This window comes from Corvus cornix, chromosome 2 (assembly GCF_000738735.6).
Source record: "Corvus cornix cornix isolate S_Up_H32 chromosome 2, ASM73873v5, whole genome shotgun sequence".
NCBI lineage: Eukaryota > Metazoa > Chordata > Aves > Passeriformes > Corvidae > Corvus > Corvus cornix.
This window is the reverse complement of record NC_046333.1, coordinates 2,220,794-2,248,671: the sequence shown is the minus strand read 5'-3', so window position 1 is coordinate 2,248,671 and position 27,878 is coordinate 2,220,794. Positions and strand designations below refer to the sequence as shown.

General features: G+C 40.9%; 1 protein-coding gene across 5 annotated transcripts; it reads right to left on the bottom strand.

Annotated features, from left to right (window-relative positions):
- Positions 1–473: 473 nt before the first annotated feature.
- Positions 474–27,109, bottom strand: LOC104686388. 5 transcript variants are annotated; one of them, XM_039549195.1, is made up of 10 exons: positions 24,105–24,251; positions 23,338–23,455; positions 20,380–20,505; positions 16,654–16,776; positions 16,243–16,409; positions 14,314–14,415; positions 11,972–13,766; positions 9,195–9,329; positions 8,923–9,103; positions 474–7,386 (listed from the first exon to the last, which is right to left on the bottom strand). In XM_039549195.1, the coding sequence occupies exons 5-10, from the start codon at positions 16,386–16,388 to the stop codon at positions 7,133–7,135; spliced, it is 2,613 nt and encodes an 870-aa protein (XP_039405129.1). In that variant the 5' UTR covers positions 16,389–16,409; positions 16,654–16,776; positions 20,380–20,505; positions 23,338–23,455; positions 24,105–24,251; the 3' UTR covers positions 474–7,132. The 5 variants fall into 5 exon arrangements, with proteins under 5 accessions (XP_039405129.1, XP_019138774.3, XP_010393070.3 ...); XM_019283229.3 differs by lacking the exons at positions 23,338–23,455; positions 24,105–24,251 and adding an exon at positions 26,968–27,109; XM_010394768.4 differs by having other exon boundaries at positions 23,338–24,251.
- Between the last annotated feature and the right edge of the window lie 769 nt (positions 27,110–27,878).

Genomic DNA, 27,878 nt, shown 5'->3' with positions numbered 1-27,878 from the left:
ACCTCTTTCAACTATCCAAAGCACCATGGAGGTTTTTGTAAGTTCTCCACTAATGAAAACAATCGTATCAATTCTTTTTTTCTGCCTGTCACAAGAAAAAATGCTTTTAAATTTTAAACTCTAAAGCAATGAACTTTCCTGTGTCACAGTTTGGAACATCACCCTCAACTCCACAGGACAAACCAGCCAAATGCTGTTGTCACCAGTGCAATTCTTGACTTGTGCTTCTGATCTCTGCCACCACCAGCAGATCTGGGACACTTGTTCATTTATTTTGAGAAAAGTGCCAAATTCATCACAATTCCCCCAGTAACATCCCATTAAGTCCTCACTAAAGTCTGTCCTTTATTCTCAACTGCTTGATGTAAATCTGAATTTTCTGTGTGATCCAAGAGACCCGCCCCCCCTCAGCCCCAAGTTCAACAACTGCCCAAACTTCCCCTTCTTCCACACAATTAAAGCACCAAAAGCAGTCACAAAAAACACAAAGGATTTTAATTTGTCATGAACACGTAACAGGTCTTTTCGAGGCAGAATTACCAAACAAATTCAGCAGCTGAGAAACAGTGTGAGTTGATCTAAACAAGCTGTCACTATTTATTAGGGACATCCATACAACACAGGTGATTATTTAAATAAAAGGAATCAAACCATGTAGATAAAAAAAATAATACCAGAAAAATCACACTGGCCATAATTTGTTACAGAATTCTCCTGTTTCTGAGACTCTCACACATGTAACACAAACCTGATCAGATCAACACAGGTGGACATAACAAGGCATCCTGGTGTTCCACATAAAAAAAAATAAAAGGAAAAGCAGATTAAATTCCCAAGTTAAGGTGCACCAACACCCTGTGGCATCAGAGTACATCTGTGAAGGGGAATTTTAAGGATGTTACACAAGAGGTAGAAGTCAGATTTTTGCAGCGTTCAAACACCCACAGCTGTTTTACAGAAATACTTAAATAAGCCTAAATTGATTAGTGATTAAAATCTTGCATAATCAACAATTTACTTTTTTTAAGCAAAGTTATAATTTCACATATTTCTGTTGGGCCCTCAGTAATATTTCCCTAGCAATGTAAAATGGGATGTTTTAAGGAAATGAGTTTGACCAACATACATGTCAATGCTACACTTCAGACACCAGACAGTAATATTAAAATATAGACACTCTTCATCTTTGTGTATCTGTCATAAAAAATAAAAGGAAACTTATTTTTCCCATCTATATATTGGAAATAGACTAATTCTGTGAAAAAACTATGCTCATTAAGTCACTACTGTGCATAAACAAGTTGTGTTTTACTCAGTAAAAAACATAAAGCAATCTTTGTCTGGCAATGATTTTTACTCTGATTTATTCTCTCTCTAACCAGCTTTTTTTTTAATATATTATATGCAAACATATTCTTTTTTAAAGCTCATTTGGCAACAAGCAAAGAGGATTTTTAGCTCCAGTTCCTCCATTTGTTTAAAAGTTGCTCCTAGCCCAATGTATTTTCAATCTCTAACAGCACAAACACGTACATTAAACACATTATTCTGCACCTTTGATTGCAGTATTGCTAATGAAGAAAAATAAGGACCTTCCATTCTATGTAACTGATAAATTTGATCAGCAAAGTTATTATTTTATTTTAGAAAATTACAAAGCAGTTATCCACCAAAAAAATAATTGATAAAAATCAGACATCTCAAGTGCTACAAACCAAGAAAAAGGGAAAAAAAAGTGCTGGTGACTGACATGGATAAACTGGAATAAATCAAGGTCTCAGCATGGTTTAAGGCTCTATTTCCTTCGAAGCAGAACAGGAGAAAAACAAGGTGCAAAATTCCCAGGAACCCATCAGTTCAGCCCCAGTTCCTGCAGCAGGTACATTCCTCAGCTTTGAGAGAAAGCAAAATTATCCTGGCTAATTCCAAGAATCCGGATAAAAGAGGCTGGGAACTCATCCCTCTGGAGTTCCTTGTAACAAATGTTCAAGGTGAGCCACTGAGCTTGTGTTTAAAGAGCTCCTGAACTCAAGGTAAAGCAGCAAAGCCAGATCAAGACAGAAATCTCTTAAGAGCTGTGGCTTCAACAAAGCAGGATCACACTCAGCTCTTCAGCAGCCCAATTATTCAAAAATAATAATTAAAATACATATCCCAAAGTCAACTGCCCTCCTATTGACTGATGTGTTCGCTGCTCGTGCTCAAATCTACAAACACTAAATAATCACCCAAAGTTCTTCCACTTCTACATCTCCAACAGGAAAAATAAATAAATCTGCAGCAGACTCTGCTCATAAGGAATTTAACATTTAGTTTTGCAGCTAAGGTCACAGAGTCTGCCACAGAAATAAAGATACAAAGAACAAAATCCCCAAACCCCACTGCTTTGGGTTGTGCCACCATGCAGCATTTGTCAAAACTGCAGCTCCCAAACAGAGAATGGGCCAATAAAAAAAAAAAAAAAGAAATTCCAATACCCAGCTTCCAGAGCAGGTAAAAACAGAATTAAAAAAAAAAATATACATATAGGCTTAAGGTCTGTTTGTTGCATATTTTTTACAGTATTTAAACAAAACAAAAATCCAACTTCCTGCAGAATCAGAGCCATGGTTCAATGGTGGTTTAGTGAATATCCCACAGAGCCAAGCTGGATTCTGCCACTGAAGGAAGAACACATTTGAACCACAACCAAACCCATTTTGTGTTCAGTCCTCCTTGCTCTTTGTCATTTCTTAACTCTAGACAAGCTGAGTTTAAATCCCACCTCAGCCCCTTCCCAGCCAGCAGCCAGGAGATGAGGTGATCCTGATCCCAAAGGGAGAACCACACCCCTCTGGCTTGGGCCAGCTGTCCCCAAGCCCTCTCCTGGTCCCTCAAGCTGGGACACAACCTGATTAAAACACACCTGGGAGCAAGGTTGGCCACCACAGCAGGGCAGGAAGAAGCCAACTCTGCCCCAAATCTCAGCAGCTGCACCCTCTCAGCATCCACCAGCAGCACATGGGGAAAAGAATCTTGACTCAAGCAAAGACTCCTGGTCCCTCAAGCCCTCCTGACCATGGAAGCCAAAAGAAGAGTGATCTCCACTGGAATTAGGGCTCCCTGCAGCTCCTTCCTTCTTGAAGCTCCCTCTTCCTCCTTTACATCCCCAAACAAAGGGTTGCAGATCAAACACAACCAGAGGAAGTTGTACTTGTGGCCACTTCTGGAAAAGTGCACAGGAAAGCCAGGGAGTTTCCCATAAAAACCTGGAGTATCCCCACACTTCTCTGCAAAGGGAAATACCTGGACAAAGCCTCTCACTCACATAACCCCCACTGTGAACCCTTCATCTCCTTCCGAGGGAAAAGGTGCCAGGAATAACCATAAGAGACTGACTGTGGACTAGAGCAGCATTTCCAAATTTCACACACCCAGGTACAGACAAAAACATTGGTAGTGGTGGTAAATACCAGCAGCAAAGAAAAATACTCAGTTTGGAAAGAATAAAATCCAAGAGAGCAGCAGTTTGGGAACTACATCTCACCCACTCCTGAAAAGGCCACAGCAAGACAAGCATCACCAACTTAAATAACCTCCCTGCATGCTGCTCTAATGAAAATTACAAATTAATACTAATTGATGAGTTTTAGATTATATAAATAGCATCAGAGCAACTTAACTGCCAAAGAGACCTCGTGGATACAGAAAAACAGAGATACAAAACCTATAACCAGAAAAAAAATAAAGAGTTCTTCCCCTGCTGCCAGCCTCCCTTCTGGGAATCAGTAAGGTTGAATCACCCTGAAACTCCAGTTATTCATACAGAATACAGAAATAGTTATAATTCTTAAGTCTATGTTGTACTGGACTATCAGTTTGGGATTTTAAAGCATTAAAGATTCACTACCAACTATCAAAAAGCACCCTGATAATAATCCTGACTTACAAAGGGACACCTGAGAATCCCATTTATTTAAACTGGAGCAATCCAGCATCCCTGCCACCAGGGCTGGCCACAACTCTGCCACCCTCTTCATCTCTCACCAAAAATTTTAAAAGTATAAATCAAAACAGGGCAAACCCTAAACAATTAAATCTAAAGAAAGCTGAGTGGGGGGGTGGGGAGTAGAAGCAGAAAACAAGGGAATAAACTAAATTTTACCTGATTGCTTCTCAAAATGGGGAGGGAAAGGGGGATTTTCTTTTGTTCCTTCAAAACTCAAACTTGACTCCAAACCAAAGCCACCTCTTTGGCTTAAGTGTGACCCAAAACCTCAATTCAGCTTCCCCTGAAGTCAGTAAAACATCAATACAATTAGTCCCTAAAGCCACAAGCATTATGCTTGTACTTATTCACACCAAAAAGTCAGTGCAAGACTTGCAGAATTTGTACCTTGTTGCCAAATTGGATACGAGGCGGCAAAAATAATGTTCTGACTGACAGAACTGCTGCAACTCCAGGCATTATTTTACAAAATAAAGTGGGTTTTATTCCCTAAAATGCAACAGGATTTGTAATAAAACAACAGAAGTGGAGCAGACTGAGATGAGAATTGAAGACAAAAGCCATCCTAGGCCTGATGCTGTCCATAACCAACTCATTTAAAGAAAAGGGCACTTAAAAAAAAAAAAGCATTTTTGATCGAAGACCTGGAGTTTTGGTGAAGAAAACAGAGCGAGGCAAAGCGAAACACAAGCATTTGTAGGGCATGACAAGGAGCATCTGACCCGGGCACATGATCCAGGGGGACATTCCAGAGCCACAGTGCTCCTTAAAGAGCCCCAAACTGAATGATCTTGTGTGTGCAATTAACACAATTAACAGCCTGTGCTGATTGCAGTCAAATGCAGCCACTTTAAAATGCATTTTTAAAACATAACCCTTTAAAATGCATTTTTAAACTGAAATTGGAACCAGAAGTGACCACACAGCTTTTTACCACTCTGGAAAAACGAGACTGTTAAAGGCACATTAACTATGAACTAATTAAGATCATGATCCTTCACAATATTAACTAACACGTGAGCAGTACAATAAGAACCAATTATACCCTAAATATTCACCACTACAAAACAACCCTGCAGGACCCACAAGGGTTCTGTAAACAGAAAAAAAGAAAAACAACAGACCCAGACTTTCAAATTTGGATTTCCTGCCAGCACAGCAATGGTAAATTAATTTTAATTTGGGTAATTAAACCCCCAAATCAGCCACAAACTGAAATACTGCAAACTCCACTTTAAAGGTGTGGAGTACAATCAGTTTCACAACTGCAGATTGAACCTTCTTGAATTGGTTTGTGCAAATAAACTGCATGTGCACACAGAGAAAACACTCACACTAAAGTAACTCTGGTAACCTGATTTTTAGGCTAAGGCTGAAAATAATCTTTTAATTGGAATTTACTTTCTTTAGGGAAGAAAACAAAATCTTGCTATATACTAAGAACCTGATTTCTATCTACTCTTGCTTTTAAACTTTACTCAGTGGGTTACAAAGAGGCCTGGGCAAATTTTAGCTACAAATTTCCACGCCTCAGTGGAGTTAAGGATGGCACTATTGAGACAACATCTGCTCTAGCAACATCCACGGATCCAGAACTACACAACTGCATTTGGAACAATTTTGCAAGTACAGATATATATGGGAACAGTTCTATAATTACCCACAAATATTTCAAATCTGACACTGAACACTGTGAGACACAAAAATCTTCATTTTTGTCCTTCAGATTTTGCTTCTATCCCCAACTTCATTCACTTTTAACCCAAGAACTGCTCTCCAAAGCTGTTCATTAATATCCTGATACTCAAGAACCTTAATTATTAGTACATCTTAAGAGACTGTGTAACAGTAAGACAGTTGTTAAAGCACTGAAATATACCTAAAGGCCCTAAGAACACACTTTGAATTAATTATTCTTTTCTAATTCTTGCCCTGAACAGCTACACTCTGATTGTCTAAGCCACACAATGGAGACTAATTAACAGCAATTAAATATATTAAACCTTCCACATCAAAAAATAATCAGTTAAACAGCTTTGGTAATCTAGTACGTAGCTTTGTGTAAATATTTTGCAAACATCCCTTTCCCAAAAAATCTCTATATAGCATGTGTATATTCATATAATAATATACAGAGTTCCTGAGTAAATCATTAAATCTGATTATTCGGAAGATTTGGCAAAATATTTAACTTCCTATTACTAAAATAGATTTTTAAATAAACATTCAATGAAGACATTAAAATAAATATGGAATGTGTCTGAAAAAAATTATAGTACCATGAACTTATATTAACAACAAACAATAGTTTTTTTAAATTAAGTGCATACTATGTTACTTGTTACTGGTTTTAAACCCACTGAGGAATCAGTAAATCTAATTTCTAATCCTGAGTGAGTCTTCTACCACCTGCTAACGTGTTACTTCCATGCAGTTCACACTGCAAAGCTACAAAATCCACTTTTTTAGTGGAAAAAGCCCAAGTGGACTGTGCTGTGGAAAAGCTCAGTTCACACTGGTTTTGCTGGAAACTGAACTGGCAGCACAGCTGCTGCAGCCTCTCCCACAACCAGCAAGGAACACTGATTATTCCCTGCCAAACTGAGTGATAACCCATCCCAAAAACCACCACCACAGCAGCATGCACTGCTCCTGACATAGCAATGGGGAGCAAATACTCAGGGATCACTCTGGCTCTGGAAAGAGCTACACGTGGTGCAAAAAATAAAAATAAAACAAACCCTGAACGATTGAGTACCTTTAAATATACTAAATTGTCTCACTAACAAAAAAAAAAAAAGGAGAATTAAGTCCTACCACACTCTGGTTTCTCAGGTCCTGGTCTGACTCAGGGCTGATACAGAGCTTTGGACAAGCACATGAGGAAAGGCTCAGCTACTGTTTATCTCCTCTGAACATTAAAACTCTCAGCAGCAGACACCAGCATCATTCAAACGGCGCTACCACCACGACAAGCTGTGCCTCTCCACGCCAGAATCCCACTACCAGAACTGCACCACTGACCAGGCACATTAATTAACCCTTTTTGCCTCCTGACATCCTATGAAAATCCACCTCCCACGGTGCTGGGCAGGACCCGAGCCCTTCCCTCCCCATCCTCGGCTTTCCTTTCGTTATCTGCGGTCATTCCAAAACCCTCGTCGCTTCCTCAGCTTTTTCACTTCCTCTGCTTTCGTGCTCCACGCTGCTTTTCTCCTGGGTGCTCGTGCTTGAAGGACAAAGCTCTTGCAGTGCCCCTTGAAGAAGGGGCTGTTGTTTTTCGGGTCCAGCTGGGGGGGTTTTTGGCAGGGTCGCCTGCAGCGCGCACCAGAGCGCGGTGCGAGCCCTGCGCGTGGCACCAGCCAGGGCTCGCAGGGCAGCTGCCAGGGCCAGCACGTCTGCAACAGGAAAAACACATCAGTGGACAAGCCTGAGAATGTTATTACATGTTTTGGTTTTTTTAAATTGCATAAATTCGTTCAACTCGCGGCCTTGAGCAAACAGGACTTAAGGGGTATCTGAGCTGCACCAGTAATGACAGCTACAACATCTCATGTGAATTGTCTGTGCAAAAAGGGTCTAAAATGCTGCAAAAAGGGGCTAAAATGCTGGTGGACACTGGGCAAGCTGCTCTCCTGAGGTTGCAGGCAGGTTTGGGACTTTGCAGGGAGAAGAAGGGAACAGTGATTTTTGGATGGGTGAGTAAAAGCACAAAGGTCCAGTCAAACTGAGATAAAATCCTAAAGCAGCTTTACAGGGGATTTGCTTGCAACTGTGAATCCTGCAAGGCCAGCGACTGCAAACCTGCATATTTCCAGCCAAAACTGCTGATACTGCAACCTTTCAGACAGAGATTGTTGACTAAATCTGGGACTAAGCGGACCAAGCTGCTCCTACACTTCTCTGGGAATTTAGGAAGGGCAAGGGTCTCACCAAAACCTGTCACTCAACAGGAGGGACCAGGACCTGAGGAGGCCATAACTCATCGTAACAGATGATAGAGCTGTTATTTGTAGGACTGGCAATATTTAGATACCATATTGGCAATAAATCTGCTCATATTCATCCATTTAACCACTGCGGCCCACCTCTCCTGCCTGGCCAAGAACCTTCCTTCTTCTATTCCTGACTCACACTTGGAGTTAACACCACATGAAAATTTTAGGAGTCATTTTAAAAGTCAGTTTGCATATAGGACTACTCTAAGGGCATGACGTTTTAAATTTACTTTATATTTTAATTTTAGACACCTGAATTGCAGAAGCAAAACATTTTTACTCTCTTTCCCTCACAAGGAAGAACTATTCCACAGCCAGAGGAACCTCACTGTCCACTTCAGCAACAAGGAGTGAATTCCTCTTTTGTCCTGAGACAAAGGTATTTTCTGAGGAAAAAAATAATATTATCTTTTACCCCAAACCATGAATTGCCACATTTACTGCTGCTACAGGTTATTCTGGCTTTACTTAAATGGAATTTGGGAAACGTGGAATGTCATTCCTGGTGGGTTTGTGATTTATGTAGACAGATTTACACAACACTGGCAATTTTTTTTTGTTATTTTATAAGGAGCAGAGAAAGTATAGCCATAGCAGTAAATAATTCTACTTGCTTAAAATTCTACTTGCTTTTACTTTTAGAACCACCATTTATGGTTAGGTAACATCAGCGAAGAGTTTTTATCGTTCTCTTCTAGTCAGGAGGAAAAAACTTCCAAGTTTTAAACTAGTAACAGGAAAACCAAAAAAAAAAAAAAAAGCAGTAGAAATCGAAGTGATTTGAAGTCTTAAAAAGCAAAATCGTCTATTTGCAAACCTTCTTTTGCTGAAGTGACAAGAATTGCTACGTATTGCAAATTTGCATTTTTAAGTGGAACATACTCACAATTAAACCCTCGACAAAGCTTTGGCAACTCCAGGAATGGGCAGCATTACCTTTCTCACTGTTATAGCGTGGCACCCCGTGGCTCTGGGGGTTAGCAGCGTTCACCATCTCATCCTTCCGACGTGCCCGGGTCACCTGGATGGCTTCCAGGTGGAGCTCCAAGGCCCTGGAGATGTTCCCGTGCACAGGGGCACCACCAAGCCTCTCCATTTTCCCTATTAGCGTGAGCACCTGGCAGAAAACACCAAAAACCCCAAAGCATTGATTAATAAACAAACAAATCCTGCAGGAACTGCGGGAATTGCAGCTCCACAAGGCCTACCCTGGCTCGTTCCCGGCACTGGTCGACAATCAGGCAATCCACGCGGGATGGGTTCGCAGGGAGCTGGGACACGGGGCTGCTGCTGGAGCTGCAGATGCGCTGCCCTGGGAAGTGTCTGGCAAGGTCAGCCTCAGTCTGCAAGGGAAATCATTTCCCAGTGTGATTGTTTGAAATCAGCACAGTATCAGCAATCCGGTGTTGGAGCTGCTCAGAATTTTCAGGTGGATTAGGAGTGAGCGGCCTGTGTTAATTCCTGACGGCATTTACAGAAAGACGTTCCCAAATATCACCAAATGGGCTCAGAAGGGACTTCAGTGATCATCTCATTCCACCCCCTGCCATGGGCTGGAGCACCTTCCACTATCCCCGGTTTCTCCAAGCCCTGTCCAGCCTGGCCTTGGACACTTCCAGGGATCCAGCTTCTCTGGGCACCCTGTGCCAGGGCCTCACCTCCCTCACAGCAAAAAACTTCTTCCTAAATCTAATCTAACCCTGCCCTCTTTTGGTTTAAAGTCATTCCCCTTGACTTATCTCTATATTCCCTCATCGAAAGTCCCTTTCCAGCTTCCTTGCAGGAATCCTTCCCTAATTCAGACAGCACTGCTCAGTGGCAGCCTTTAGAACAAAAGCTGTACAACTTTATTCTAATTAATCTTAGACACAGACCCGGCCAGATTCTGGTGTAGCACCCAAGAAATGGGTAATTGAGGTGGTGCTGATTGATGGTGGGATCTGATGAGCTTAAAGGTCTTTTCCAACTTCACGATTCTGTGATTCCATGAATTTAAACCCTGACCCTCTCACTGCTTCTCTCAACCATCACATATTATGGTTATTAAAAGAACCAGGTGATCACAGCAGCATAAATTGCATCTGAGGTGCGTCAGGATGAAACCACATTTAACATAAACTGATAGCAGCTTTTTAACAGAGAAAGTATTTTTCTTCAACAGAGAAAATGTTTAACACAACAGCCAAACTTCCACTGCGAGTGATTTTGTCAGTGTCTAACACAGACAGTGACTAAACATCACCAAACCTATTTTTGGATAGGAAATTCTTACACCTGGAGTAAAAACAACACAGCCTGCAGTATATTCCTTTTCTCATTCCTTCTCCAGGGTACAACAGATGTAGGAGAGAGGGGTCAGGTGCTGCACTGCAGTTCAAAGCTAAGTCCACACCCACCCTGTTTACATCTGTACTCAGAGTATGTGCTGAAGTCCTTCTCTTTTTGCTTTACTGACACTTCCACAATATTTGGTCCCTGCCCTAACACGGATTACAAGAGCTGACTCTACCTGCACTCATCATCTGAGGAGCCTGAAAGGCATCCAGAAAAAAAGAAATGGATGGGGAAAGGATCATGGATTCATATAATGACGCCAGGTAATTAAGAATTACAACTAATAGGCAATTAACTAAACTACACACACATTTAATATTGTGGACAACGCCTAACTTGTGGAAATGCTTTAAATGTGAGATCCCTGGAAAAGTGAGGTTTATGAAAGGAGACAGGGAAGCTGTGACCCCAAAGCAGCTGCAATGAACAGGTTTCTGGGAGCTGAAAGGGCTGAGCGATTAGGCAAGGCAGAGAGAATTAAATCAAATCCCAGGGGGAGCTTCTCTCTTCTTGCAGTCATCCCCTCCTGAGGAACGTGTGCTTTGGCTGTAGGAGCAGGAGCCAGGCTAGGGCAGCTGGCTTGGAGCACTGAGAACAGTTCGTATTCTGCAACCACAAAACACCCTGAGAAACCCAGGGCAGCTTGCTGGGATAAAACTGGATCACTGAGAATGGACCAGATCAAGGGGGTCAGTTAAGCCCCTCTGATTAATAAGCAGGTGGTACAAGGATAAACAACTCTCCTTTAATGATGAAATCACAAGCATGAGACAAAAACTATGACTTGGTCTTTGCAAATGACTGAATTGTCCCAAATCCTGCTTGAGAACAGGAAACAAACACTGGAGCAAGAACCATCCCCTTCTCACTTCCAGAGAATTCCTGGAAGGCCAGGCAGGCAGAGAGGAGCCTTGTTTAAAGGAATCCATGAGAGAGCAACACAGGCAGTTCCAATCACAATTTCAAAAGTCCACCAGCAAGGCCCTGCAGCTGATGATGGAAAGAAAAAGGTGTTTTCCAGATCTGATTTGGTCAGACACCTTTACCCAGTGCCCAGGAGGTTTCTCACACGTGGAAGAAGCCAAGCACCCAGTGCATAATTAGAACCAGGGATTATGGACAATTTAGTTTCTGAGCCCTGGCATGGAATTCAGGGATTTGACTCCTCTTGGGAAAGCATTCCTGCTCCTTTAGAGCACAGAGCTTTCACTCCCAAGTGCAATACCCTCGTTAGCAGTGTGATCCCTCCCTGCCAGCAGGTCTGGGAACGAGTCTGAGGCAGGAAAGTGACCGTAACGAGAAGAGCATGAACGGAAATTTCCTTTGGGAACAAGAAAAATATTGTAGTTTTTCTCTACAGCCACACAGAGGGTGCCCAGCATTAGTTACTCCATTTTCTTTTTTACTAAAGCCAGACATTTACTACAAGAAAAAAAAAAAAAAGAGTAAGAGAAAGCTGCAACTACTACTGACAGTAAAAACCCAAATCAAATTAACAAAAAACCCCCCAAACCAACAAAAAAAAAAAAAAAAACCAAAAAAAAAAAAAACCCCAACCAAGCAAAGAAACACCATAAAACCTCCTCTCTTTCTTCACACGATCTAAAACCAGTCAAGTCTTTATCAGGAGTCATCACCAGTTGTGGTTTACCTTCTTCCTCTCTTTCTCCAGAGCTCTCCACTGCTCATAGCACTCCTCCAGTCGGATGTGAAGCTCGTTAGCAGGGCCACTGCGGCTCCTGGGAGGTCTGAACTTGTTAAATGGGGTTGGAAAGGCAAAGTAGGGGGTAGGGATTTCCCCAGGGAAGAGATCACTGATGAAGGGACTCAAGGGGTTGAAGTCGTCATAATGAAAAAGATCAACAAGGTCCGAGAATGGAAATGGCGGCGGAGGGAAATTAAAATTATTTCCTGATGAAAACAGTTGGTGATTAAACAGAGGAAAGCTGGGATTTTGCTTAAAATCAGACATTAATGGGAAAGGAGGAAGCAGAGAAGGATTGATGAAATCTGACAAGCTGGCACCCTTCTGCTCGTGCTTTTTCGGGAACATGCTGAAGGGCTGGTGGTTTGGGGCTGCAGATCCCAAATGAGGGATCCAATTCCTTCTGCCTCTTCTGTCCTCTTTATTGCCATTTTCCTGGCTCTGCTTTTTTGGGAACCTCTGGTATTTCTCAGGGTCTTCACCTACAGCTTTCTGCTGCACGAACCAGTCAGGTGAACAACAAACGGGGAATTTACGGCGCCTGTCCTTATTGATCCCAGCGTCCTCCTGGGATCTTCCAACGGGTCTCACCTGCTTCTGACTCTCCGAGACAAAACGAGGAACCCCCAAATGATTGGAAACTCCATTTGATGTTTGTAACCTCCCACCTTTCCTGGGAGGGAGGGCGGGTAGGAGCTGGGAGTAGTAGGAGGGCTGTGTTAGAGGCTGGTGGGTGGGAGAGCCCCCAGACATGGTGGAAACCCCTGATGAGGACTGGGGGCTCGTTGCCATTTGTATTCCATATGGAGCATCAGATGCAGCTGCCAGACTTTTCCCATCCAGCCACACACCCCCCTGGTATGAGGAATAACTCCCATTCTGCACGTTTTTCACAGATAAATCATACTCAGCTACTTGATGAGAGCTTTCCTTAGGGCCCAGATTCACCATGCACTCATTATTATTGTTATTATTAAAAACATCCCCCAAAGTAAAGCCACGATGGCCATTAGGCACATGGGTTTCCTGGGGTTTTCTGCCTGTTCCTCCAGAAAAGTGATTTTCTTTCAGGGGTTGATTGAGAAAATGAAGTGATGGATGGACAGATGACTGCAGTTTGGGAGCAGCTGTGAAGTTTTCGTATCTTTTAGAAAACAGGTGGCTGTCCTGGGGTACCTTATCCCAAGAGTTATCCACAGGCTGATTGGAAAGATCAGGGGAATACTTAGTTTGTCCTTGGGGATAATTTTTCAGAGCTTTTCCTCTTGCTCTTTCGCTTTTCCAAAGCTCCTTCTGAACGCTGGGGCTTTCCTTCGTCCTGTTCCGAGGGGAAAAAGGGCTAAAATTGGACCCACATTTTTCACAGTCTCTGTTTACCCCCCTGTGGTCGTAAGTGCACAAATGCTGGTTACAGCTCCCATTTGGGAAGGAAAACCCCTCCTGGGGAGCCGTGGTGGTGGTGTTTTGCAAAGAGGAGTTTTCAGGGTAAGTGTTCCTCAGGGCATTGTCAGGGGGAGCACGGGGAGAGAGCCAAGACTCGATGAGCTGAAGGTCTCCCAAACCTCTGCGCAGCATCTCCACATCAGGAGGCTCCTGCAGGGGCTCCTGAAGGCAGCTGGTGCCCAGCAGGCTGGGAAAATCCTTGTTTGGGACAGAATGCTGAGCTGGAAGCCCTGGGAACTCCCCATTGCTGCCCAGATCAGGTGTCCACATAGGGGGAAACAATCTTGATAGAGAATTCCTGTAACAGTGAAACAAACCTCCTGTCATTATTTTAAAAGGTTTCTTATTTTAAAATAATTCACATATCATGGTTATTCCCCAGAATTACATTGTTAACCCATCATACACAGCTCTCCTCAAAAACAGGAGAGATATTCCTACTGCAGTTGAGCAAATGCTCTGTGAAATCTCATCACCAACACTGTTTTATCTGCTGTATGTTCAGAAATGCAGAGTTTATTTGGATTTATTAAATATTTCAGATTCCACTGTATTCAGTCAAGTCCCTACTGGTTAAAACTAATTATCATCTTTTTTCCTCCTCAAATGCTCCAAAGCTGACAGAAAACTTTAGAAAATTTGCATTTTTAACAGTCCATTGTTTTGTTGGGTGGTTTTTTTTTTTTTTACTGACAAGTGAAATAAAGACACTTCCACATTTTAAGGGGATTTAAAAGGCCTTCATTACTCAACTCTGAAACAACTAAAAATGTGTATCACATTAGTGTGACAGTGGGCATAAAAACCAACACACAAGTGGATAAGAACTCTCAGAACAAACTTACCAATCTGTAGCTGGTTCTGGCTTGTTTGGCTCCTCCAAAATGCTTGACACCAAACCAAACATATCAGGGCCACTGCCAGAGTAAGAAAGACTTATTGGTGCCCTGGAAAAAAAAAAAACAAACCCAAAATAAAAGTTTAAAGAACTAATTTTCTCCTAAACAAAACAGGCAAAAAGAAGATCAAACCTTTGTTTAGCAACATTTTCCAGTTGTTCTGAATTTAATGTGTCCTCAGCATCCCTGTGCAGAAATGTTCTTGCATTTGTGAATTCGACAGCCCAAGTGAAGGAGAACAATTTTTCTGACTTTTTGTTTCACCACAGACTCTCCAAGCGGCAAAAGATTCCCCTCTCCTTCCAAGAAACAAAACTATTCCACAGACATTCCTTCAAACCTTGACCTTCTCATTTAGAGCATAAACAGGATTAATATTCTCCAGGTCTGGAGCATTCTAATTTATCTACTTCAAATAATTCAAAACCTCTTATGTTGATCTCAAAAAAGTAAGTTATATATAGACTTAAATTATACTTTAGTTGAACCACTTTGCAATCCCCTTTTGGACAGGATTTGGTCAAAATTTTAGCAAATATTTCTGGCAAACACCCAAGGCTTTAAACAATTTTTAAACAAACCCAACTTTTACTTCAGGTGCAAAATGAGATTTTTATAGAGTTGTTTGTAATGACTCCTGACTCTTACTCACAAGTTAATTTAAACAATGCTATTAAAGGTCTCCTTCCCTCTCTGCTCATTGTTTTGCTCCAATAAACTTCCCTCACCACCCTGTTCTGATTCCTTCCAGTGTCCCTGAAGATCTCCGAGTTTCCCCTGGTGCCCCACAATTGCTCACTGACTTTGCTGATTAACAGAGACCAGAAAATGTGGGACAAGTTGTTAGAAAATCACCTTTTTCATCTCTTGCCACTGAAAATCAGTGAAAATCACACCCTGCTGGCTTTTAAGACCTCAGCACATTTTTACTTCTCACTCCCTCTCTGATTTACTCCATGACTGCTCAGTTTGCTCTTTAAGGGATCTGGTCTGTGTGATTTTATTTGGGATACACCAAACTGCAAAGGCTCTTGAAAATGTTTTGTGAATGCAGAACTGATATTTGATAACCAGCTCTTTTCTGTATCTTTGTCAAATAGCAAAGTCTTTTCTTTTTCTATTTCTTTTTTTCTTTTTTAAGGAGACTTCAAGGAGTATTGAATATCTGCAGGCTCAGAATGGGTGCAGACATGGATTAACTCTAACTCTGTAGCTTTTTCCTTTTTAAAGCTATCTTGCAACAATCTAAAGGCTTCTTTTAAGAAAATATTGTATATTTTAATTAGCAAATTGCCACTCCTTGCTTAAAATTAACTCTTACAGCTGACACCAAAGCTGTGTGATCCTTTATTCAGAAAAAAAGCATCACTCTGACACTTCCCACTGAAAACTAGCAAAAAAAATAAACATTTTTTTGCAATCCATGTACCTTCCTTAAGGTATCTTTCACCACCTTGGGAACCAGAGGACTTCACTTTCTCCCCACCTCAAATTTTGTTCCTTACTAAGCAAATGATAAAAAAAAATTGCAGTGAGGCATTAGAAATGCTCATTAAAAGAGCATTTTCTCATCGAAAGCTGCTGTGCCAGCCTCCACCAACCAATTCCTCCCAAAAAAGACAACATTCTGTCACCATCACCTGGCTTTGAGATGGAAAAAGAAAAAACCCCCCCCACCTTTTTTCACCACCTCAGTAACAACCACTACAGAGCAAAGAAAATCTACTGAGAGTTTCCAGTGATACCAGAAACTCTCTCCCCCCCAAAAAAAAAAAAAAAAAAAAAAAAAAAAAAATCAAGAATCCCCATTTGTTCTTCACCACAAGAATTCCAGTGCTCCAGAAACCCCTAAGGCCACAGCAGGAATGCTGATACCTTTTCTTTGGGCACTCCTGAAAGGCAGTTTGGGATCCAGGATCCTCAGCACATCCTGGCCAGTTGCTGCACAGCCGGGAGGATTCCAGAGGCGTGGGGGGACTGGGGACTGCTCCCAAAAATGGGGAGAACAACTGAGTGTCCATGGTTTGCTCCCTGCTGTTCACCTGGGGTGGGAAGAGAAGGGAATGGTTTTTAGTATTAGATGTTCATGCAGTGAGCAGTACAGGCAGCAAAAAGCCAAGCTTTGCTTTTACTTCCTGAACTGAAGGAATTTTTTTCAGGAATGTGTAACGCAGCCACGACAAAAGGATAGAGTCTAAATCATGTTCCCTCCTTTGCCTTAAATTAGGCCAAGTCTGACAAATCTGTCTTCTAAAAATGAACACACAAATAACAGAACTGACTTACTGCACAGTAACAGGAATTCTCCACAGGTTTCACATTGTAGGTGTTGGCGTGGCACGTTCACAGCTCAGCATCTCCTGCTCTATGAGACTGGGAATGCACCTGTCCCAGGCAAACACATCCCCCCTGGAAAACAAAGGGGAGAGCCATCATGCCTGTCAGATCCCCCAAAAACACAGAACATTCCAATGGAGAGCCCGTGGGAAGCAGGGAAACTCCACGGAGCAAAACGTGGGTAAGAAAAGTAACCCAAGCACTGCTCCAGGAAAGAATACTACAAATAAATTATTTATTCAGAGATTATTTATACCAAAAAAGACTGGAGCAGATGATACTTGAGGTCCCTTCCAAACTGGAAGGGTTGGAATTTAATTTGTCTTCCTTGCTATAAATCCTTGGCCTAGTGAAAGCTGTCACGGACTCAGATCTCCCTTCCTGGGCACTGTCTGAAAAGGTTGGGCAGAAATATTCTCTGGCCAGGTGTGCTCCTACCAAGAGCAGGACAGGACAACCCTGCAGTGAATGTTTTTAAATCAAAAAAAAGTTTACACTGAGAGTTTATCACTTGCTATAAACTGATTTTACACATCCAAAGAAATCTCTATTAAATAAGAGAATTAGAGGTACTAAAACCCTATGGAGGCTACACAAATATTCTGGAAAAATTCCATATGAACGTGCTCTCAGTACTCATGTCATTAAATCAGGCACAAGAACAACTCACACAGGTCCATTCTGACCCTGCAGAGGAGGGGAGGAGACTTTCTGCTCCAAATGACTCCTGAACAAACACAGGTATCCTTTAGGATCCAGCAAGGCCAGAACTCCACAGGAATTTAGCAGAATCCCCACACCAATGCCCAGCCCCTGGTGCTGTTTGGGCTACCAGGAAGCAACACAGAGAGAAATTCCTGCCCCTTGGAGAGGCTATAAAATACTTGTGCATAGATTAAAAATAGGATCTGTAACAAATGGATTTATGTTTTATTTTCAGAGTCATTAATCACTGCTAATGTGAGTTGTGCAGGACAATGTGTCTAAAGCCCAGGAGAAGAGGGACTTCATGTACCCTAGATAAGGCTCAGTGCTTCCAAAACACTGGAGCCTGCCCTTCCACCCAGTCAAACACAAATTCTCCTCTGGGGTTCACACAGGAGCTACTAACAAGTTGCAGGGAAAAAAAAGGGGGGAAAAATGGGATAGAATCATCTCAAAGTTAAAAACCAACAAATTAAATGCTGCCTCTAAATAAAAAAAAAAAAAGAAAAAGAAACCAAATTATAACTCTTACAGTCTTCAGTAGGGCTTGCACTTTATTCCCCTTCAAATCCTGGGAAAGCCACTGGTGCTTTACCTTCCAAAAAAACAGTAAAAATCTACATCTAGAACCCAGATGGGTTATTGGGATGGATTCTTTTCATTCAAACAGCTGAGGAGCAGGCAAGCAAAAGTATTTACCAAAACCATTCACTATTTCCAAAAGCCTCAAGCAGTTCTTTGTACTTAGATTCTCTTCCAAAGTGTCTTTCGAGGAGAATCACATGAGCACAACTTCATCAATAAAATGTTAATATTTCAAGTATAAATTGATATTAAGGAGTATCAAAGCTATTAGACATTGATACTATTGTGGCATGAAAAAAGGAGAGATTTACACATTAAGAGAAAGTTGCTCCCTGTGAGGGTGGGGAGGCCCTGGCACAGGGTGCCCGGAGAACCCATCCTTGGGAGTGTCCAAGGCCAGGTTGGAGCTCCCTGGGATAGTGGAAGGTGTCCCTGCCCATGGCAAGGGGTGGAATAGATGATTTTTAAGGTCCTTTCCAAGCCAAAACATTCTGGGATTCTGTGATCTTGCAAGATCAGTAAAGGATGTGTCCGAGACATTTTCCACACAGAGGCTTCTGCCTCCCCAGCGCTGCCTGAGATGGGCGGCTGAAAACAGAGATCTACCCCTTGTGAAAATCCTCTCTGCAAAGATTCCACAGCACTGGGAATACAGCAGGACACTCCCCTCTTACTCCTCATTACTGGAAGTGTTTTGTTCCTAGTGCTGTCCAGCAAAGCTCTGGAAGCAGTTCAAGACTGTCGCTGTTATTCCGAGATGCCACAAGCTGCTGGCAGCGCACTGGAGGCCCCTCAGGCAGCCTGGAAGGAGTTTCAGGAGTTTTCATGGAGAATCCTAAATTATGCCAGTGTTATGTACATCTGGGGGACTGAAACAGAATGATTTGGGTTGGGAAGAGACCTGCAACTTCCACTGTCCCAGACTGCTCCAAGCCCCGTGCAACCTGGCCTTGAACAACTCCAGGGACGGGGCAGTCACAGCTTCTCTGGGAATCTGTGCCAGGGTCTCACCACCCTTTGGGAAGGATTTCTTCCTCTTTAGAGGTGAGAAGAGTTTATGGCTCATATCACACTTACAGTTCTCTGAAAAGGTATTTTATAAGCTGAAAAATAATGTAATCACAGCTAAATATTGCTTCATTGTATAATCAGAAGAAAACTGCTTTCACTGACATCCAGTCCCATCCAAAAGTTCTTGATTTTCCAAACAAAAAGCAATGAAATTTGCCAAAAGCCTTTTTACAGCCACTTATCCTAAAGCTGCAGGATCTCACTGCTCCAGAGCACTGCAAGAACAGCCCTGATAACAACAGTAAACAGCAGCACTGCAGCATTATCACATCCACACTGAGGGGATTCTGCTCTGATTTCTTGGCAGGATAAATACTTCCTGTTTATTTCTTGGGTTTTGTTTCTTGGCAGGATAAAGCAAACAGAAAAAAGCACTGTTTTGGGGTTTTTTTTTAAGACTTCTAATAACTCCCACCTATGGATATATTAATCTATAGCACGCTGGGACTGTCTGACTCATTCAGGGTTCACTGCTAGGGATTCTCTGAAACCAGGGGGTAACAAAAAGTTAAAAAATACCCCCAGAAAACTCTAAATTGCTTTTTTGGATTACCCAGGAAATGAACCAGCAGAAGTAAACAGGCAACAAGGATATGTAAAATACCAAATTCAGGGGAGAAAACAGGGCAGTTACTCAGATCTCTTAATATCAGGGCTAAAACCATAAAAACAGCAGATTACTGAAGACTTCCTCCTAAATCCTGAACTCGCAACATCCAGAAGATTTGTCACCACCCCAAAGGGAAACGTTCCTTTTCAGCAGCTAAAGAATCAAGAAACTTTTTTTTCCTGAAGAAAAAAAAAAATCAAGTCTGACAGATCCCTCTTAGCTGGGTCAAAAGCACTTTTAAAAAAGCACCTTTTAAGGTGGGCTGTTTGGGGCAATAAATACATTTATGAGGTGCTTGTTCAATATATGGGTTCTGCTGTCCAATTACAATTAAGAACATTCACAGGCTCACGGGCCATTTGTTTATTTTGTTTTAACACAAGCATCTAAATACTCATTTCATACCAACAAAGATTTTTTGGGGGTTTTTTTTGGGTCTATGGTAACTTCCAGCAGCTGTTCTTCAGGACTTTGTGGTGAGTCTCACAAAGACAAGAAGAGTGTGGGAGGATCTGCTGCCTTCTGTGACCAGAGGATCACTCTCCTGCCCTGACACAAACAGGGAAAGCTGCTTCATCTGGGATGTAACATTCCCTCCAGGTGCTGAGGTTTTCATGTAATGTGGCTATTCACTATAAAACAAACACCTCACACAACAAGTTTTTATTTCTGTTTCCCCACAAAAATGCAGTTTTTGAACTCACTTGTGGCTGGCGATGCCCAGGGGTGGCACTTGGACCGTGTCCTTGTTATCAGTACCCAGGTTCTCTCCTCTGGAGTGTGCAGCATTGCGTGGAGGCAGGAATTAGACTCCTAAGGACAAACTTCTCCTGTTTAAAAGCAATTAAAAAACCCCAAAAAAAGCAGTTACCAGGTCTGTCAGAGTTGTGTTTGTACATTAAACACATTTCTAGCTCCCCCTCATTGCTCCTTCCATTGTGTCCCCACGCACACTCCCAGGGCTCCTCCAGTACCACCATCCCTATCCCAAGGCAAGACAGGGAAGTCCATCCTTCCAGGGAAGGGAACAGAGCTGGGAAGGGTCTGGAGCCCCAGGAGCAGCTGAGGGAGCTGGGAAAGGGGCTGAGCCTGGAGCAAAGGAGGCTCAGGGGGGACCTTGTGGCTCTGCACAAGTCCCTGACAGGAGGGGGCAGCCGGGGGGGTCGGGCTCTGCTGCCAGGGAACAGGGACAGGAGGAGAGGGAACGGCCTCAGGCTGGGCCAGGGGAGGTGTAGATTGGATATCAGGGAAAATTTCTTCCCTGAAAGGGTGGTCAGGCACTGGAGCAGGATGACAGGGAAGTGGTGGAATCACCACAGTGTTCAAAAGGAGACTGAATGGGGCACATGGGGACACGGTTGGACTGAGAGGCCAGATCTGAGAGGTCTTTTCCAACCTTAACAATTCCATGCTTCCCAAGAGCACTCCAGGTAGAATGTTCTGATTCCAAAATCCTTCCGTGTGCTCTCTGCACACCCATTACAGCACAACCTCCTGTGTTGTGGACACCTCCCCATTAAGAGGGGAGCGTCCAGCTGTGGCTGTCCCCTCTCTCACGTGTGACACTCCTCAGGCCACAGCAGAACAATGTCCCAGGTGAGCAAATCAATGCCCTGCACAAACCTAAGGCTTCATCTTCACTGCTACAAAGCTTTGACTGGGGGAAGGACAGCTTTTATGATGAAGATAAATTAAGTGTGCAGCAGTCACATTATGATAAATTCTCAAAACCTGACAAAGCAGCTGCTCCCATCCTAAATGAAGGTGATGATGTCAGACTATATCCACAGTCCTCTGTGGCTGATCTACAGCATTAAGGATTTGCCTGATCTCATGTCCAACCTAGATTTTGCTGCCAGGAATAGGATCCCACCACAACAGCCTTTCCTGAGCTTTAAACTGCTTTATTTATCACCTGTTCTTCTGTCAAAGCACCCTTAACCATACACATTATTGATCTGGCTAATCATTACCTCTGTGACACAACCCATCTATTTGCAGCTTTAGAAGGGGATTTCACAAAGCACTCATGGATATCCTAAAGCCCAAACAACAATCCACTGATCTCTCTAAACAGGAACTACCTGAAATCATGGGAAACTCCCAAAGCGTTGCAGGTGCTGCATTTGGGCTTCACAGCCCACATCAGAGTCCAAGTGAAGCTTAAAATTTACACAGGTGCTCAAAACAGGTCTGAGTGCTCCAGACTCCATCAGAACCATGGATTTGCAGGGGTCACTACCTGTGGCTGCCACTTTGCTCTAGGGGTTGGTACAAACTGATGCTTCTTGCACTACAGGCAAATAAAAAGGGGATTTCAAACATTACCTCGGCGCTTCAGGGAGATAATGAGGAAGGCCTGAAAACTTCCTCCTACACTACAAGTTCCAGAATCAGGCATCAGGTTTGAAAACCCACATTTCTCTCTAACACATCTCTTTTTGGACTTACTTTGTATTTAGGCCTACCCGCTTTACAAAGCTACGTGGCAGAAAGTTTTTTGGGATGAGAGATTTCAACCTGCTCCTCAACTCCATCCTTGAAACAAGGCACTGGTACCTTTCTCAGGTACTTCTTCCTGAGCCAAAAACCCCCACCCAAACACACAGAGCATTTCTGCAACACTTATTTTAAAACTTCTAATTCACAAGCTCCCCACTGACTGAAATTCTTGCTTTATTAAAAAAAAAAAATAAAAAATACAAGGAATGATTTGCCAGCAGGTAGTTTAGAAACAAAGCCCTACTCTACATCGCATTTAAACTGTTTCAGAAAGTAACTAATATTGTTTTCAATGATAGATTTTTATAGCTCTACACACTCCCAATTGTTGTCCAAAGCCACAAGTACTCTGAACACTCCAGTCCCACTATTTCTAAGTATTTTGTGTGCAAAAATGACTGAAACCCTTACTCTGGGGTTTCAGATTTTATTTTTTTATGCAGGCTCCATGGAAATATAAGGGACTGTAATTCACCTTCATTTACAATTCCTACCACGTGTCACACTCCATTATCTCCTGGTAGTCCAGGGAAACACAAGGGAATATTAAACAAACAGGTAACGAGTTTTTACTGGACTTCCACTCACTTTAAAGTCAAATAATCCAAAGGCACCTCAAGTGCCTGATTTGTAGATAATGCCCTGTGCTGTAAAACAGGATTAATGGTATTAACATAAACCTTTTTGCTCAGGAATATAAAATTCCAGCTGGAGTTATAAAATATTTCTCCATATTCATTCTGACACATGGCCTACCCAGTACAGTTTAGACTCCACTAAATCAAAACACCTTTCCAAATCCATTTTTAAACACACAAAAATGATAGAACTATTCACTGCTGAGTGGGGAAAACCCACACTTATTGAAGTTACAAACTGGTGTAACATGTGGACAAATAAATAGAACTTTTTTAATCAGTTGCATCAGGATCAGGAAACACGAAGTAATATATAGAAGTTTGTGTCTTAATTTCATCAGACTCCTCAAATCGGATATAAAGCCACTTTTTCCCACTTGACTTCCTCCTCACTTTGTGAAATTCAAGTACTAAAAGACGTCCTCAGGATTACAAATTCGAGCAGAACACTGTCACGACGTCCCTTCAAAGACCTAAACTGTTTCTTAAGAGAAATAGAGGAGTTTTTAATTTTTTAATTACCTGGTTGCAAAGTTACTACACGTCTCAGGGAGGAGATGACAGCAAGCATTCCCGAGTTTCCCATTCACGTTGGGAAAGACTTTTTAAGTCTGCTGCTAGGGGACTCCGGTGCTCAACACTAAAAAATATTTGTGTTCACAGAAATACGGGTTTTGTCATGCGCCCACAATCACAAAATCACTCTAAAGGCTGAGCACTGTCAGGAAACACACACGACACTTCACTTTAAACGACAACAACCTCAGCAAACATTACAGCGCAGAAATCACTTTCCTGGGTGGTTTCCCAGCTGCCCAAACCACCAGCATCCCTCCGGACCCCCCGAGCATCCCTCCGGGAGAGCGAACGGCGCAGAAACCTCACCCCGCAGCCAGAGCCAACTTCCACCGCGACAAACCTGCGCATTGTTGGTTCCCACCAGCCATTCCCTGCTGCTTTTCCTGCCCCGGCGGGGAAGGAGCGGCCGGCAGGACCGCAGCCCGTCCCCCGGGTGCCGCCGCGCCGCTCCCCGTCCCCTGCGCGGGGGGTCCCCGCTCCACACCGCGGTTACTACACGCACTCTGTTGCCAGGCTATGGAAAAGCGTCTCCTCCGCTCCCTGGAGCCGCAGGAGAAAGAGGAAAAGCCGCGGGAAAGCAGCGGGAAACCCTCGGAAAAGCCGCGGGTTCGGGGCGGCGGGCAGGGAACGGCCCCGCCGGGGGAAGCGCAGCCCGAGAGGCTCCGAACTCGACGGGAAGCGGAGCCGGTTCCCTGTCCCCGAGATGTCACCTCCTGTCTCTCCAGCCACACGCCCTTCCACGCTGCTCGGCGGCTGCCGGAGCCCTGCCCCGGCAGCGCGGATTCGGCTGCAGCCAGGCCCCGCCGGGGAAGGCAGAAAGCCGAGCTCACATCGCGGGAGCCGCCGCTGCCCGGCCGGTCCCGGCCAGGCAATGCCTGATGTCACCGCAGGGCCAGGATGCGCGGGGACGCTGGGAATTGGAGTCTTCTCCCTCTAGCCCAGCGTCGGGATCCCCCTTCCCACGGGGCTTTATGGGCGCTGCCTGGAAAGCGCGGCCGAGCGGAGCCATTCGATGGGGAAGGGAGCGCGGGGGAGTTGGGGAAATGCGGCTCCTCCTCCGCAATTAGCAGAAGTAATTTGCAAGTAATTACGCTCAGGTGATCGCTGTGCTATGTTTATATATAAATGTATACCTGTAAAAAAGTATATATATAAAAGTATGTGTGTGTATATACATTTAAAGTATATACATGGTGTAAAAGTGAGTGTGTAAAAGTATACAAGTATAAAAAAATATAAAAGTATATCTATTAAATTATGTGTATATATATCTATTTAAAGTGTACATATATATGTAAAAGTATAAAAGAATATCAGTATAAAAGTATATAAGTATAAAAGTATATATACCAAAGTACATGTATGTGTATATATATATTTAAATATATGTATGTGCATCTATACGTATATATATATATTTAAAGTATATAGATGTGTGTAAAAGTGAATGTATAAAAGTATACAAGTATAAAAAAATAAAGGTATATATATTAAATTATGTGTATATATATTTAAAGTGTACATATATATGTAAAGTGTATCTATAAAAGAATATCAGTATATAAGTATAAAAGTATATATACCAAAGTATGTGTATGTATGTATATATATTTAAAGTATATACGTGTGTGTAAAAGTGAATGTGTAAAAGTGTACAGGTATAAAAAAATATAAAAGTATATCTATTAAATTATGTGTATATATATATATTTAAAGTGTACATATATATGTAAAAGTATAAAAGAATATCAGTATAAAAGTATATAAGTATAAAAGTATATCTACCAAAGTATGTGTATATATATATTTAAATATATATACATTTAAATATATATATGTGTATACATATATTTAAAGTATATACATGGTGTAAAAGTGAATGTGTAAAAGTATACAAGTACAAAAAAATATAAAAGTATATCTATTAAATTATGTGTATATATTTAAAGTGTACATAGATATGTAAACTGTATCTATAAAAGAATATCAGTATAAAAGTATATAAGTATAAAAGTATATATACCAAAGTATGTGTATATATATGTATATATATTTAAAGTATATACGTATGTGTAAAAGTATAAAAGTATATCTATTAAATTATGTGTATATGTATATTTAAAGTGTACATATATATGTAAAAGTATAAAAGAATATCAGTATAAAAGTATATAAGTATAAAACTATATATACCAAAGTATGTATATGTATATATATATTTAAAGTATATATGTGTGTAAAAGTGAATGTGTAAAAGTATACAAGTATAAAAAAATATAAAAGTATATCTATTAAATTATGTGTATATATCTATTTAAAGTGTACATATATATGTAAAGTGTATCTATAAAAGAATATCAGTATAAAAGTATATAAGTATAAAAAATGTAAAAGTATATATATTAAATTATGTGTATATATATTTAAAGTGTACATATATATGTAAAGTGTATCTATAAAAGAATATCAGTATAAAAGTATATATACCAAAGTATGTATATGTATATATATATTTAAAGTATATATGCATGTAAAAGTGAATGTATAAAAGTATATAAGTATAAAAAAAATAAAAGTTTATATATTAAATTATGTGTATATATATATTTAAAGTGTATATATATATGTAAAGTGTATCTATAAAAGAATATCAGTATGTAAGTATAAAAGTATATGTGTATATATGTGAATATATATGTATATATTTAAAGTATATACATGTGTGTAAAAGTGAATGTATAAAAGTATATAAGTATAAAAAAATATATTAAAAGTATATATATAAACTTATGTATATATGTACATATATTTAAAGTGTACATATATGTGTAAAACTATATCTATAAAAGAACATCAGTATAAAAGTATATAAGTATAAAAGTATATATACCAAAGTTGTGTGTATATCTATGTATATATATATTTGAAGTATATATATGTGTAGAAGCGTGTATATATATATATATAAAGGAATTTCAGTATAAAAGTATATAAGTGTAAAAGTACATATTTCTAGTGTGTATATATATATATTTAAAGTATATATATGTGTAAAAGTATATATATAGAGAGGAATTTCAGTATAAAAGTATGTAAGTGTAAAAGTACATATTTCAAATGTGTGTATATAGATGTATATGTGTGTATATATATATTTAAAGTATATATGTGTAAAAATATATATAAAAGAATATCAGTATGAAAGTATATAAGTATATAAATAAAATATATAAAATTAAGTACATATATATGTGAATATATTCATTTCTATATACTATATTTATATGCTTTTATATAAAAATATATATGTATTTATATTAGTATATATTCGTGTATACATACTATATTTATATAGTTATATGCATGTAAAAGAATATATACATTAGTGTATATATTAGTGGATGTATACTATACTTATAGAATAATAAACTATATATTTTGATGCTTCCAAACCCATTTAAGCTGTAATCAGGAAGCACAAACAAGTGAGGAAATTTCAATTGCTTTAACAGCATATAAATATACATATAAATATACAATAACATCATATTTAGCAGTAAAAGGATTGCACACCTCTTGTATCTCTGGGGGTTTGGCATCTCCAATAATTCACTGGAATTAAAGATTTTTGGTGCTGCTGTGGCATTTCTGTTCCTGTCTTCCCACTCAAGGTGGGATCATCCCAGCTGTGTGAAGGTGAAGGTGAAATCAAGCCCTGTAAAAAGAATTAAAAATGACCTTTATTTTAATTAAGGGCTTTCTTCCATGCTAAGCTGACTTGAATTCTCCCCTTTTTCAAGTATCACAGTTGCATTTTCTCAATTGTTAAACATTTTTTTTCCTTAATAAAGTCATGGGTTTTCCCCAATTCTTTGCCTTGGACTACAAATCTTGATCATCCCCCCACATCACCCTATTTTTAGCCCTACAAAAAAGAATGAGCAAATGTAATTTCAGCAAATAAATGTATCCAGAGGCAATGGAAAAGGGAAATGGATCCTTTCTGAGGAAAATTACACAAAACCCAGTTAAAATGCAATATAATTGGGTTGCTGGGAGGGGGAGTCCATCATCAGTCCAGCATTATTAATCTTGAGACTGGAAAAAAGAGAAAGTGCTAAATTCCAAGTAAATTAAAAAAAAAAAAAAAAAAAACCACAACAAAATACCCATCCAAAAAAATCACAGATCTGCCCTTCAACACACATTTATTTAAGTCATCCGAGTTCAACTCCAAAACACGAATAACACTGCACTGAGAGAACAGAATGTGAGTGGCACACAGCACACAACCTTCCCCAAATGTGACATTTATTCCCTGAAGCTTTTCTGACACAGCAATAAGTAGGAAATGAGGTCAGCTCTCCCTAAAAACCTCAGCCTTTGTTTGCTGTGTTGCTGTTCCCCCTCTGGTTTCTGTCCCAAAACCTCCAGTGATTTTCCCAGACAGCAACTGTCACCCTCCAGCTCCTCCCAGCTGCCTG

Bases quoted from the DNA above. Each gene is read 5' to 3' on its own strand.
- LOC104686388 (XM_019283229.3), bottom strand. From the start codon at position 16,388: ATGGACACTCAGTTGTTCTCCCCATTTTTGGGAGCAGTCCCCAGTCCC. The intron at 13,767-14,313 runs GTAAGTTTGTTC...TCACTGTTACAG, and splicing joins CCAGAACCAGCTACAGATTG to GAATTCTCTATCAAGATTGT. The intron at 7,387-8,922 runs GTAATGCTGCCC...TTCCTGTTGCAG, and splicing joins ACGCTATAACAGTGAGAAAG to ACGTGCTGGCCCTGGCAGCT.